The sequence below is a fragment of the Oreochromis niloticus genome, linkage group LG12 (genome assembly GCF_001858045.2).
Source record: "Oreochromis niloticus isolate F11D_XX linkage group LG12, O_niloticus_UMD_NMBU, whole genome shotgun sequence".
Taxonomy (NCBI): Eukaryota; Metazoa; Chordata; class Actinopteri; order Cichliformes; family Cichlidae; genus Oreochromis; species Oreochromis niloticus.
This window is the reverse complement of record NC_031977.2, coordinates 18,096,588-18,110,400: the sequence shown is the minus strand read 5'-3', so window position 1 is coordinate 18,110,400 and position 13,813 is coordinate 18,096,588. Positions and strand designations below refer to the sequence as shown.

The 13,813-nt window shown below is 39.5% G+C and overlaps 2 protein-coding genes across 5 annotated transcripts; one reads left to right on the top strand and one right to left on the bottom strand.

Annotated features, from left to right (window-relative positions):
* Window positions 1-329: 329 nt before the first annotated feature.
* On the bottom strand, window positions 330-6,277 carry tchp (trichoplein, keratin filament binding). 3 transcript variants are annotated; one of them, XM_005473321.2, is made up of 13 exons: window positions 6,143-6,277; window positions 4,737-4,931; window positions 3,414-3,624; window positions 3,269-3,325; window positions 2,849-2,917; window positions 2,333-2,506; window positions 2,125-2,237; window positions 1,961-2,027; window positions 1,696-1,868; window positions 1,523-1,604; window positions 1,239-1,424; window positions 998-1,141; window positions 330-908 (listed from the first exon to the last, which is right to left on the bottom strand). In XM_005473321.2, the coding sequence occupies exons 2-13, from the start codon at window positions 4,925-4,927 to the stop codon at window positions 876-878; spliced, it is 1,500 nt and encodes a 499-aa protein (XP_005473378.1). In that variant the 5' UTR covers window positions 4,928-4,931; window positions 6,143-6,277; the 3' UTR covers window positions 330-875. The 3 variants fall into 3 exon arrangements, with proteins under 3 accessions (XP_005473378.1, XP_005473379.1, XP_013130804.1); XM_005473322.3 differs by lacking the exon at window positions 6,143-6,277 and adding an exon at window positions 5,392-5,443; XM_013275350.1 differs by lacking the exon at window positions 6,143-6,277 and adding an exon at window positions 5,297-5,439.
* gltpa (glycolipid transfer protein a) lies at window positions 6,076-11,439 on the top strand. 2 transcript variants are annotated; one of them, XM_003451654.4, is made up of 6 exons: window positions 6,076-6,218; window positions 6,750-6,877; window positions 9,023-9,081; window positions 9,170-9,303; window positions 9,845-9,995; window positions 10,097-11,439. In XM_003451654.4, the coding sequence occupies exons 2-6, from the start codon at window positions 6,775-6,777 to the stop codon at window positions 10,277-10,279; spliced, it is 630 nt and encodes a 209-aa protein (XP_003451702.1). In that variant the 5' UTR covers window positions 6,076-6,218; window positions 6,750-6,774; the 3' UTR covers window positions 10,280-11,439. The 2 variants fall into 2 exon arrangements, with proteins under 2 accessions (XP_003451702.1, XP_005473380.1); XM_005473323.3 differs by having other exon boundaries at window positions 6,155-6,233.
* The last annotated feature ends 2,374 nt before the right edge of the window (window positions 11,440-13,813 follow it).

Here is a 13,813-nt window from a genome sequence, read left to right as displayed (position 1 = left end):
CTTGGTGTTAATATTTAGTGCTAATAACCATACTGTATGTATTTCCATGTGTATTGTGCTCCGTTCTGTTGCTGCTAGTTTTTGTATGTAATGTGCAACATATGGGATCCTGTAATACTGTGCTAGCCAATGTTCATCATCGCCAGGTGTTGCAGATTTCATTTTCCTTCTGAAATCTGTTCTAAGTAACGTCCCTCTCTGTGGTTGCATGGAGTGCAGGGATGCGTGATGCAGCAGAAGGCGCATTTTGGGGAAATAATTATTTTCTAAATAAACTTAATTTATAACTATAACCGGTTGTGGTTTGTAAATACAAAATGCTCAAATGATTTGATTGCAACAGCTTTAATACACACAGAATAGAAACTTTATAGACATTCAAGAGCTCTAAGAGCAGAGACAAATTGATTAGAGTCCAACAAATGAAAATTTAATTTAATCAATATGGCATGACAGGAGACGCATGTGGCCTACCTGAACGTTTTATCCTTTCAAAGGACAAAGTTTTCTTTTGGCTGTTAAAAAACACTAATGTACAACAGAAGTGAAAGATGTACAAAATTCTACTGCAAGCCTGCGTCAACAGGATGAGTTCAAAGACTGCAATGGGTGAGAGCTTTTATTTTAACTTTAAAATTGGATGGTTTTATCCTGAATTTGGACGGAGAGTTTCTTCGTGCATCTGTCACATTGAAGTCATTTGACAACACATAATGCTTCATGCTCAGTGTTGACCAACAACATAATTACAGTGACAAATGGCCTTTATGTCTTCATAGGGTTGTTTAAAAAGCATGAAATATGCTTTAAGGCTAATTCCTAACAGAAAAAATACAACAGCTCATGTTCGGCTTCACTTCAGTCTGGCAGGTCTCTCATGTCCAGGCTGATCGTGGCCTGCTGTGAATCTGAAAGAGACGATTTCAAGCATATTTTAATATTAAAGAGCAATTTTAAACTTGGAATCATGAATACGGCTGCTTCACTCTTCTTTTACCTTGTCCTGGTACCCTTTCTTGGCGATCCTCTGCATCTCAAGCCTCAGCTCCTCTTCTTGGATTCGAAGGGCTTCCCGTTCTTCCTCTTCCTCCTGTTCTTTCCTACACCGCTCCTCCCACTGCTCTTCTTGTTGCTGCTCCACCTACGTAACATGAACACAAACAACTTCACGTATGATTTCTTATTTAATGCGTAGTTGGGGAAAAAAACCTAAAAAACCAAAATAAAATGTATCCAACCTGAGCATTTATCTCTTGCCTCCGTGCTGTCCTTCGGCCCTCTTCTTGCTCCTTTTCCCGACGTCTGAATTCCCTCTCCCACTCAAGCTCCTTGATAAGCTTTTCTCGTCTCTTTAGAGATTCCTCCTGAGCCTCACGGTTCTTCTGCATTTTGAGCTCTATCTGCTGCTGTCTCCCCGCAAGCACCTTATCAAAAAAGACAAGAAAAACCCAAAACAGGACAGCTTTTATTTGAACTCACGCCTTTAAGCTTTACTTAAAGTTTTACTCCAAGAGAAATTTACCTCATGCATGAGCCGTTCTCTGGCTTTCCTCTCCTTCTCCCACTGAACTTCTCGTTTCTCCCAGACACGCTGAGCTTCTTCCCTATGAACAGATGGGATACACTGATTTGTATTCACAGAGCCGCACGTGCTCCTTTCTGGAGAGTTGAGGCTTACTAAATCTTGGCGCTCACCTGTGTAAGACTTCAAACTCAGCTTCCCTCTCATGCTCCAGTTGCAGCTGCTCTTCAATCACACGTTTCATCCAGGCGGCGTCAGCGACAGCTCTTTCCCTTCTTGCAGTCTCCAGCCTCCTGTCCTCCTCCTCTCCTTCAAGCAAGGCTGCCAGGATCTTACGGTCGGCCTCCTGGTGTTGTAAAAAGGATTCCAAAGAAAAGGTCTGGGGAACTTATCTGGATTATTACACAGTAAAATCTGCAGGTAAAAAAAAGCATTTACCAGTTCTTCCTGCACTTGCTGGGCTCTTCTTCTCAGCTGAGCTCGATACTGACGGATCAAGAAACGCCTAGTGCAACATGAATCCCATATGTAAAGTACGTCAGTAGAATGAAGTATCATACCACTCTTTGTGTTTGATCATCTGGAGAAAAAGCTTCACATACCCGATCTCAAACTTCTTCCTCTGTTCCTCCGCCTTCCTCCTGTCCTCCTCTATCTTCTCCAGCTCCCACTGCTGCACCAGTAGAGCCTCTTGCTCCTTTTTTAGACGAGTGGCCTGAAAGAGAAAAATAAAAAATAATCTTGTTTACAAAAAAAAGTCTGCAAAGGTGGTTTTGCACAGAAGAAATAGTTTGCTGATGCTCTGAATACCTCTTCTTCTCTCAGCTTCAGTTCTTCCATCTGCTTGCGTAGCTCCTCCCCTCTCTTACGCTCCTCCTCTTTCCTTTTCTCCTCCACTTGTTTGATCCTCTCCAGAGCTTCTCTTCTGGTCCTCTCGTACTCGTTTTCAAAGCGTCTCGTCTCCTCCTGGTACGCCACTTCTTTCTGCATGTTTGACAAGCTGGGTCACTTACAGTAAGTGTCAAAGCTTTCTTAATTATGCACCACCTTTGAGGGGCTGACCAGAGTAGTTTGCGGCCGTGATACTGTGCTCACAGAGTACACGAGCACTGTTCAATTAAAAATAGATGCGTTACATAAAAACTTGGCCACATAAAAAGATAATGACATGTTTAATGACTCGTGGGTCATTTGTGTCAATACTGGTCTGAGAAGGGCTATACTATGAAGTACTGAAGCAACTTCTTCAATACTGGCTATCAAAGTTATTAAAACACTGAAATGAACAGAATTGACTTTGTCTGGTGGCTGGAATGATCCACCTACCTGTTTCTTCTCAGATATCTGCTCCTGCCATTGGCTGACAACGTGATCTTTATGTAATGCTGACTCCAGCTGCAGACAGATTGAAAGAGTGAGTTGTGACAAAGCTGAGACAGAGATACTGATGACCTTGACCCTAGGTGGAAGGGATACCAGAACATTTCTTTTTCTTAAGTCAACACTGGAATCAGGTTAACAGAAAGTCATGGAATATCTGCATCACAGGCCATATAGGTTTCCAGATCAAATGGATGTCTTGACAAAAAGTGTCTGTTTCCTCTACTTGGTGAACCTTCTAGACGTATGGCGTGGTCACTAGATTCCTGAAGCCGTCAAACACTTCATCAGTGGTCACACATCAAGGTCTGAGGTATGGGGCTCGGCAACTTGTCACATTTGCATCAATAGTTTAAACTTGCCTACCCTTCTCAGCTCTTGGTTGTTTCTCTTCCAGTGCTCCCTCAACAGCTCCTGTGCAAGCTAGGCATGACAAAAAAACCAAAAGGGGATTACAAACTTACATGGCACAACACTGTGGTCAATATTTATGGGGCAATGTTCCACCAACTTTTTTTCTTCTCTCTTCTCTTGCCGTGCGAAGCTCTTCACTTTTTTGCACCAACTGACTTGCCAACGTGCTCCTGTCGGGCACCATCTCTCGGAGCTCTGCCTCCAGCTGGTTTTGCTCCTCTTGCAGCATTGCCCTGAGTCGATTCCTGCGCTGCTCCAAGTGGGCTTTTTCTTCTTCCTTCAGTCTGTCTTTATGGTATGCTGACATACTGAAAACAAGAAGAAGAAAAATACTTGGGTAAAAAAAATAAATAAATACTAGTCAAATGATGACAAAGAGCAACACAATAACTATAATAACATAAAGCTCTTTATCTATTTTTTTAACTAATTTATACAGACAAACAAATATGACATACATATATATGTATTGTTACACAGATTTAAAGGAAGATACACTATGGTATACCCACAGTACAACAAACAACTGAACACTACTTCTCTTAGCATACCAGCATATTCTAATAATCCAAAGGAATTCATGAAAACATTTATTTATTGTAATTCCAGTATTTATGGTATTTCCAGGATGATCCTGGCTTCACAAGATTGGATTCCTGTAGGTTTTAGATTTTAAATTTTCCTGATCACCTTTAAAGTGTTGCGGTCTGGCCGTGAGTCTGCTCCCAGACTGAGATGAGTCCATTCCGGCTGTTGTAAAATCGAGACTTCAACATAAAGGTTAGCCTAGTTTTGCCATAGGCTACTCGAAATCTTTGATTCACTTCTGAAAACTATTTTTTAAGGATGTGCTTTTAGGTGATTCTACTGCATCTGATGTAATAAGAAGACCTTTTTTTCTGGTCATCATCCCTTAGTTGTCTTGCTTATGTTCTGGCTCCAGTCTTTCATTTATACATGATGACAATATAGATAATATAATATTATAGTAACTATCTGGTTAGCATTCCATTCAGATCCAATCATAAAATGTGCTTGGCCATACCTATGGTGTCCCCTCATGGGAAAAATACTCTCTTCATGCTTTCTATTAGACTCTGTGTGTTACCTAAATGAATAATAAAAAAGGTAGGGAGTAGTGTCAAGTACTATCACTTTTTTCACAACACAGAACTTATATATGACATGACGTGATTACTTACAGAGCCATCTCTGAGGGCAATAAAGGAGAAACAGGATGATAATGCTGGAGTACGTTATGGCAATCATGTAAAATTAATGACAAGAAAATGTAAGGAGGCAACAAAAATAAAATCACTAAATATAAAGCAATGTGTAGTTATTTAGTTGGATTGCTTCAATATTTGTGTAACGTTTCGGAGACCGTGTGAGTGAGAGCATCTATGCTGGAGGAAGTTACCTCTGCTGGTAGGATTGACGGGAGCTCCACACCGTCTGTTTCTGGCTGCGGATGCTCTGCTCTCTGAAGTACTGAGCATGCAGCTCCCACTGCTGCCGCCACCGGGCCTCCTGCTCCCGCTGCCGGGCCAGCTGGTCGGCCAGGACCCGAGATCGACTGGGCACACGGGTCGAAAGTGTCGGCAGAGCCATGAACCTGAACAGTTAACACAAATGAAAGCTTGATATTAAATTTGTTAAAAATAACAGTGCAGACATAGTTTCATTAGGGCATGTAGCCAGTCAATATGGACGAATGTAGACATCACAAGTCAAAGGTCTCTTAGCCCCATCATATATTCACTGATACTGCTTTTTAAAGTAATTAGTTACTTAACAAATATTGATGCCGAAGACAGCTCAATATCTTCATTGTTATACGTGCTCTACCCATAAAACATTTATAATTTCATGGCCGTAAAGAATAAAGAAAACAATAAGAACAAAAGACTACCAGCTCTAACTACCCATCAGCACTCGGATAAAAGGAGCGTTTAGCTACAACGATAGCAGCCACTTTACCTCTCGGTGGTACCTCGGTTTGCCTCCCCTTGGCTTTTAATTAAAAAAACAATCGACGTTTTGCTTTCACGCACAGAAAGCTTAAATTTACTCACTTCAATACTACAGCTTTCCTTAGTTACCGATACATACACTTCCTAGTTACTCACACGCTACGGGATGAAGTGAAGGTCAAATTTAGTTTGTGGCGGAAAACGCGAAAGGCATAGTTGGAAGTTTGTTTCCGCCACTGAATTTTCTTTGTCTTTGTCGTCATTAAGTCATGATTTTATGTGATTATCTCTTGGGTCAGTGTGTTGAAATGTTGTAACTTTCCTTTAAATTTTCAGTTAGATATGTCGAAATTTCGACACATCTATCTGATACTACCACTACTATTACTACTACTGATATTAATAATATTAATATTAATTAGAACTTATATGAAACTAATAATTAACAATAAGAACGAGCAAACCTACTCTGTAAACTAAACTACATTTAACACAAAATGTTTAAACTAAAAATTACTAAAATGAAATAAACTAAGTAAAATCCAAAACTGTTAAGTTCATGTGTGATACTATTTTGTCTGTCTTTTACAGTAAGATATTACATAGCTATTATATGCTTGCACGAATGCTGGGATAACTATAACTAACGAAATAATACAAAACAGATAAACAGATAAATTAGGTGGAACCAAAGAGCGATATTCCACCAGACTCCGTTAGTTGGCAGCAAAGGAGCATATGTGATTAAACGCAGAGGAAGACCAGTGTCAGCTGATGGAGCACATCAGGTGCTGTTTACTCTGGACTTGTTTCTTCTGTCTGGCAGAAGTGTGCCGTTTATCCGGCCTCTTACCCCGGCAGGTGGCGATGGCCCGGATCTATCACTAACAGGTCGATCACATGAGCTCCTCTGCAGCCAGGAGTTCAGTGTAGGTGACTTCCATGTGAGTGTGTGTGTGTGTGTGTGTGTGTGTGTGTGTGTGTGTGTGTGTGTGTGTGTGTAAGAGAGAGAGGGAGAGGCTTCTCTGTGTGTGAGAGAGATATTTCTGTGTGTGTGTGTGTGTGTGTGTGTGTGTGTGTGTAAGAGAGAGAGAGGGAGAGGCTTCTCTGTGTGTGAGAGAGATATTTCTGTGTGTGTGTGTGTGTGTGTGTGTGTGTGTGTGTGTGTAAGAGAGAGAGAAGGAGAGGCTTCTCTGTGTGTGAGAGAGATATTTCTGTGTGTGTGTGTGTGTGAGAGAGAGAGAGAGAGAGAGAGAGAGAGAGAGGGAGAAAGATGTTTCTCTTTCTCGCTCACTCTGTGTATGTGTGTGTGTGTGTGTGTGTGTGAGAGAGAGAGAGATGTTTCTCTCTCTCTCTCTCTCTCTCTCTCTCACTCTCTCTCTGTGTGTGTGTGTTCTCCTCCTCCTATCACTGTGAAGCTGCAGTGGAGGACTGACAGCCTGTTGCTATCATTTCAACAGTTAGGAGTGTATCCGGACTAAAGAGATGGCTCTGCTAATGGAGCACCAGTTCAGACAGCTGCCAGCTGACAGACAGGTGGAAACAAGACCGTTTCTGGAAGCTGTGTCATACCTTCCACCATTCTTTGGTAAGTGGAGTTTCCACAGTGTGACACAGGGGAGACTGCGTTAATGGGACTGCAAATGAAGTGGTGAATTTTAAAAAATAGATGACAACAGGGAAAATGTATAGTTGTGGTGGTTTTTATGATTAACCTCAGGCTTCCAGATTAATGCCACTGACTGATCATGCTTTATACGTCCACGACTGTTAAACTGGTCCAGTAGGTACAAAAATGTGCAGTTTACGTTAAAATTACCACCCATGCAATGGACATTTTTTTCCACTGTGGTGAATCTTTATTTGGAATTTGTCTGATTATTAAACACTGAACTTGTAGTGATGATAAATCTGTCACAACACTTCCATCTCGTTTAACAAAACGATGTTGCTCTTCCTAATGATAATCTTTTCTGGATCGTGTTTCTCTCCACCAACCTGTCCACAATCCTTTAGCATGCATAATTTACTCCACTGGCCTGGATTTTAAGTTGTGAAAATTGATTAGTACGGTGTTGAGTTCCCCTTGCCCATTCACCGGTGCCGCGGTGCGCCAGGGCATCTTTGTGCGGCTTCATTCTCTATTAATATGCCAAAGTCCCTCCATTGAATTTGCCACGTGAAACCCTTGAGATGAACCAAGTCTGATGTCGATATTAAGCTCTTTCCTCCTTGTCACCATTATTCTTCCTGACCCAGAAATTTTTGAGCCAACTTTCCTACAGGCCATTACCATCCCGCACACTCATAGTACATTCACACAGGTGTCTGAAACTCTCTTGCCTAATTAGTGCCCTAATAGACTTCACTCCACTGGCACGTTCACTCTCCTGTTAGTCTCGTTTCACCACACCAGTGTATTTTATTTTTATTTATATCTAAATAGAGACTTGCTATTTAACCTGTAGTAGTAAAAGTTAGTAGTAAAATGTCATCATGGCTTTGCCTCAAATCATTCTGATTCAATTCAATTAGTAAGTTTTACTTTATGTGTGTTATTAGTAATAAATAATTAGTATTTTTCAGAAGTCCAATATTTAATACAAAAACCTTTTCCCCGTGGAGTGTATGGAAATTAAAGGGATCTGAAACATTAAATGATGCCATTAGTGTTGTGGTGATGCATTACACTGCATTGCACAATAGAAAAGGCTTAGTCATGGGTAGTTTCCACTAACAGCTCAAGGGCTAAAGGCTGTCTGTTGTGTTAGCAGGTCAGCCATGGGCCATGTGAGGTCCACACTCGAGATGTCTTGTTGTTCATTATTACTATTCACTCAGCATCGCCTAATTAACAGATACCAAATGATAACACTGTGATGTGTCTGTTACTCGCTCTCCAACAGCAGATTTTAAACAGCTTAGCAGATTTTTGTCACCGCAGACATTTTGACCTGTCACTGGTGGGAAAACAAAGAAAAAACACTTTCTTAACGACTGTTCAGTAAACAATCCTGCACTTCATTTATTTATAATCATAGTTGTAGAGTAAATGCTAACCTGTCACCCTACAACATACCTGCCGTGCAGCACTGATGCAGGGTGTGGTCAGAGATTACACAGGCTTAAAACTTTTAACCAGGGGGTGCAAAAAAACACTGGCACTTTGCACATGCTTTTTCCAACATTTTACTAAAGCTATATCATTATTCACGAGGGGTCGCCACAGCACATAGCTCTATTTATTTGATTTGGTAGTTTTCAGTTTTAAAAAAAAAACAGATGCCTGATGCAACTCCAAAGGGATTTGTGTCTGCTTTCAGAAACAAATCAGGGGCGAATGTGTAAACCACTTTCAAAGACATTACTATTCAACAGTCTACAAATATGGACAGGTAAAATAGCAAACATGGGATTAAGGGTTACCATTGTATCATGAAAGACAACTATAATTAAAAAACTTGTCATCTGTTAACAGCAAGTTGCTAAAGGGGTTGTGAGATTGTTCATAAGGCCCCACAGATGATGCTGTGCATTCAAACCAGAGTTTAAGTCAAGTTTAATACAGATTCAAATTTAGCTTTTGTGTTAATTAGTAGGAGATGTTGATTACCTCCAAAGAGAATGTTCATCATCTCATATGAGCTCAGTGGTTTTTGTTCACATGTGTGGGGGAAATAAGTTTTGACTTCTTTAATTGCGAGTCACAGCCTGTGTAAATATTCCTCCTCAGACTGCCTCGGCTCTACTATTTTCGCACCGATCAAGGCTGACCTATCGGGTAACATCACAGTAAGTATGGCAATGAGGTAAATCTGACCCTTGACTTCTACATTGCTAATGGATAAGAAAATGATACAATAACTTTTTTATTTAACAGAAAATCAAGTCAATTTATGATAGCAACCCCGGGCGGTTCAAGACTCTCCAGCAGATTTTGGAGGCAGAAAAGGAGATGCACGGAGGAGAATGGCCCAAAGTTGGAGCAACTTTGGCACTTATGTGGCTAAAAAGGTGTGAGAAATTCTACATTTTAGACCAGGGGTGTCAAACATAAGGCCCAGGGGCCAGAATCAGCCCAGCAAAGACTCTAAGTAGGCCCGGTGGACGATTTTCTAAAACATGAAGGAGGGCATATATTTTAAACCTTTAACTATATTTTAAAATGTAGTTTTAAAAATACTTTTAACTATCAATTTGACATCTTTTCCTGCTGATAAAGAATCCCCAACAGCCATTCATACCACGTCAAAATAGTTCATCGTTTGTCTGGGCAGAGTGCTAGCAGAACTTTTTCTGTAATTTTACACATTTTTCATTATAAAAACTGAGATTTTCTGTTGAAACGACACTTCTTCATCTTTTATTAAGATATCTTAGGGACTGACTGTGTAGTTAAAAGTCTTTACATTGACAGAAAGTGGAGTCCGACCCACTTAATGTGGCCGTTGATGTAAAATGAGTTTGAGATCCCTGTTTTAGACTGTTGTGCTGCACTTGCTTTGTCAAGCTGAGAAAAGTCCTTAATCACTGTGCATGTCTTCTTGTCCAAAAGGGGTCTAAAATTCATCCAAGTTTTCCTTCAGAGCCTGGTGGACGGTGAAAAGGACGAGAACAATCCAAACCTTATCCGAGTCAATGTCACCAAAGCCTATGAAATAGCACTTAAAAGATATCACGGCTGGTTTGTGCAACAACTGTTCAAGGTGCATCCAAAGTATCTGCAAATATTTTTTTATACAATAAATGTGTTATAAGCTCATTAGACGCGTAGGCTTGTGAGTAAAATCTGTGCTCGTTCTTATAGGCGGCTCTTTTTGCTGCTCCGTATAAGTCCGATTTCCTGAGAGCCCTCTCCAAGGGTCGGGATGTCAAGGAAGAGGACTGCTTGGAAAAAATCAGAAAATTTCTCATCAACTTCTCTGCAACTATTGATGCTATATATGACATGTACAATAAGATGAATGCCGATCTAGACTACACAGTGTGAATGCAGGACTTCCCTGCGTTTTCCTCAGTGGGAGTGATGTAACCATTAAGTTGCTTATGTTCAGTAGCTCTGCAGTCCACATGTTTAAAAGACAGCTCACTGTGACAGAGCATAATATTCACTTCTGGCTTTGCTGGTGAATCTTTTCCTCAATCTTGTTTGATTCTGGGGCGAGAAATCCAAATATAGCTATACAGTACATGTTTTAACATAACAATTACATTTCTTTACTCTGTGTTTGAACATTCATGTTGCATTCAGGTTTTAAATTATTGTTGGGTATTTATATCTATTCTTATCAGTACTCAGTACACAGAAATGTGTTAAAATTATACCAGGAATCAAAGTTAACTTAACCAGACAGGACCAAGACGTTAATGTGTGAGATGTCTGATGCTGACATATTTAATCAGCCTGTAACAAGTCATCACAAAATATAAGATTAATTATGAATTAGAAAGTTTCTAATCACAAGGAGGAAACAATATAAATTGGGAAACTGTTTAATTTTGCCATTATAATGGGACTGTCATAGTGTCATGCTACCTTTAAGCAATATCTCTCTAACACAGGGCTCTATGGTAGTGACACTGAAGTGAATACAGAGAGAGGAGAATCCATATGTTTCATCTTATCCACCAAACACTGTATTGTATAGCTGTCTGTGATTGGAGTTAAAGTTAATCATTATGTGCACTACAACCAGCAATCACTATCATACTTCCAGTATTTAGGGCTCCTCTCTCTATTCCTGCTCTATATGAACATTCTCTATTGCACACACCTGTTTGTGCCTTAAGCTGAAGGTACGGCTCATTTAAGATTGTTTTTATTGTTTTATACGTCCGTCACTATTGAAGGCACAGTCTGCCTAACATATACTTAGCTGCTATGCTAAGTTGTGCTGTCTTTCTAAAGTGGTGCCTCATCAGTGCTTCTCATTCTAAAGGTGCTTTTTACCCTTTAAGCATCATTTTAAAAAGGTTTTTCATTGCAGTTTTTGACATCTCTAAAGGACTAATTTCAAGTAAATGTCAAATGATTGATGAGTGTGGTGTGTCTTCTTGCATTATGTTGCAGTGTGTGTACTGTACAAGAAAACGAATATTGTACTTTAATATTATGTATTAAAAATGACAATCCGTGTGATTATCCTTTAATTTGTTCCCTATTATTGTGTAATTAATGTGTGTAATTAATGTGTAATTAATGTGTATTGTTCAACCCCAATTTCTTTATATTTTGCTTCTAAGAAGCCAGACTTTCTTGTCATTTTTTAAAGGAGGTCTTGAGCCATAGTTCTCCAGGCTTTCTGAAGGTCTTTAAAAGTTTCTCTTTAATCATTGGCTGAATTTTCACTCATTGTCAGTCCAACCCTTGCACCTTATCACTGTCACGGGAATGCTTTTTGTTTGCTTAACCACTTAACACTGACCTATGACCTATTCATGCAGAAAAAAAGACCCGACACAAGGGATGAGCCAGTGTTGTCGCTCCACATAAGAAACAACTTGGGAAAGAAACTATCTTAAATTCTATCTTTAGGAAATTGTCTACTACCAGCCTGTCACAAAACATATAATTTCTCCCTATTTCTTTAGCTGAATTGCTGAAAAATGCCAACGCTAACACAGTTTGATAGGCATGAAATAGTATTTTTGCACCAATAAGGTGATCTCAGTGGACAGGTGGCAGTCAAATAGGCATTCTTAAGGAAGAGAAACAGAGAGCCAAAATTACACAAGAACTGGACTGAAAATCAGTGGCAACAGGTCTTGTGGAGTGACGAATCTAAATGTGAAATTTTTAGTTTCAGAATCAAGTTACTTGGATTTTTGAACATGGATGAGGATACAGGAAAGCTCGGCTTTCCAGGTTATGTTTAAGAAAAAGATGGCCATACCAAATGCTGACTTTCAAGCTCATTAGAATTTTATAAACTCAGTTTTTGCTTTATATACTGTGTTTCCATGTTTAATGTTTAATATGTTTATACTAAATTGCTGCACTTGTTTCCAATTTTTCTAGCAAGATATAACAGTAATGAAGGTTTTTTTTTACTGTACTAGTAATGAAATAGTTTTTGATAGTAATCTTCTCTGTGACCACCAATGACAGTTTTGTTAGTCAATATTTTTACAATAAGACATCTCTATTTTTACAGCAATCTCAGTGCTTTGGGCTAACCTTGAATGCTAAAGCTTTTTTACATTCTGTGGGGGTCAGTGATGAACTATACACAGTGAAGCAGCCTTAAAAGCAGTAAATGACAACATCAAAAGAAGTGGCTCTTTGTTTTGATAACTGCTCAGACATTCTTATTCTTTTGTATAGCGCCTCATGTTCCTTTTGTCAGGCTTGCCACACCCTCCTCAAAGGAATTTAGTAAACTCTTCTCTGCTCCATTGTGCGAGTTTGAAGAGTGGAATAGACTGTCAGAATCTGACAAACTGCTGCTGTATGAAGGTATGTTGTTTCAGCAGTGCAGTCATGTGTGAAGAGCATAAAAAACCAGGTCAACAATTAACTTAACTTTCAATCTCTGCTTTTAGTTTAGCATTAGATTAGATGCCTGTAAACTAAAATGAAAATTCCAGGATAGTGTGGTGCAAAAGTCTTTAAAAATAGAAAACAGGTGCAGTGATTTATTGAACGATGTGCAAGCATTCATGGAAATACAGCATATAAGGCAATAAACAGACTTTGCACAATTCTATCAAATTTACATTTTTCAGCATTGTCATGCTGAAAAATTGAGCTGTTGCCAATCAGATGCTTTCCAGATGGTTTTGCAGGGTGGATCAAAATCTGACAGCACTTTTTTGCTTTCATAATTCATCAGTTTTGACAAGATTACAACACCCCGGGCTGAAACGCACCAAGTTTTTCTGTGTTTTACAGATGGTTGTAGACACTGTTGCACCTCTCTCCCCTGACCTCCTCTGTACATTCTGACAATGATGATTTGAACCAAAAATTTCACATTTAAATTCAGCACTCCATAAGTCCTGCCCAGCCAGTTCTTGTATGATTTGGCATACCTTAGCCTTTCTCCCTCTCTCTTTCCCTTCCATAAGAATGGTTTCTTGACAGCCACCCTTTCACTGAGACCACCTTGTTAGTGCAAAAATACTATTTTGTGCCTGTCAAACTGTGTTATCTCCACATTTTCAATAGATTCAGCTGAGTAAATCAGCACAAATTATATGTTTTTGTGACAGGCTGCTAGTAACAAAGAGACTAAAGAATTTAAAATAGTTTTCCCCCTAAGCTATCTGTTATGTGTCAACAAAACACTGGTTGATCCCTTGAGTTAGATGTCTTTTTTATGCATGAAAGGGTCATAGGTCAGTGTTAAGTGGCTTAACAAACAAAAAGCATACCTGTGAAAATGATAAGGTGCAAGGACTGGACTATTTTTTTTTTAAAAAGACCCTCAAAAAGCCTGGAGGACTATTGCTCAAAACCACTTTAAAAAAATGACATAAATTCTGGCTCCATTCTTTATATTTTCGCTCACTGGAACCAAAATAT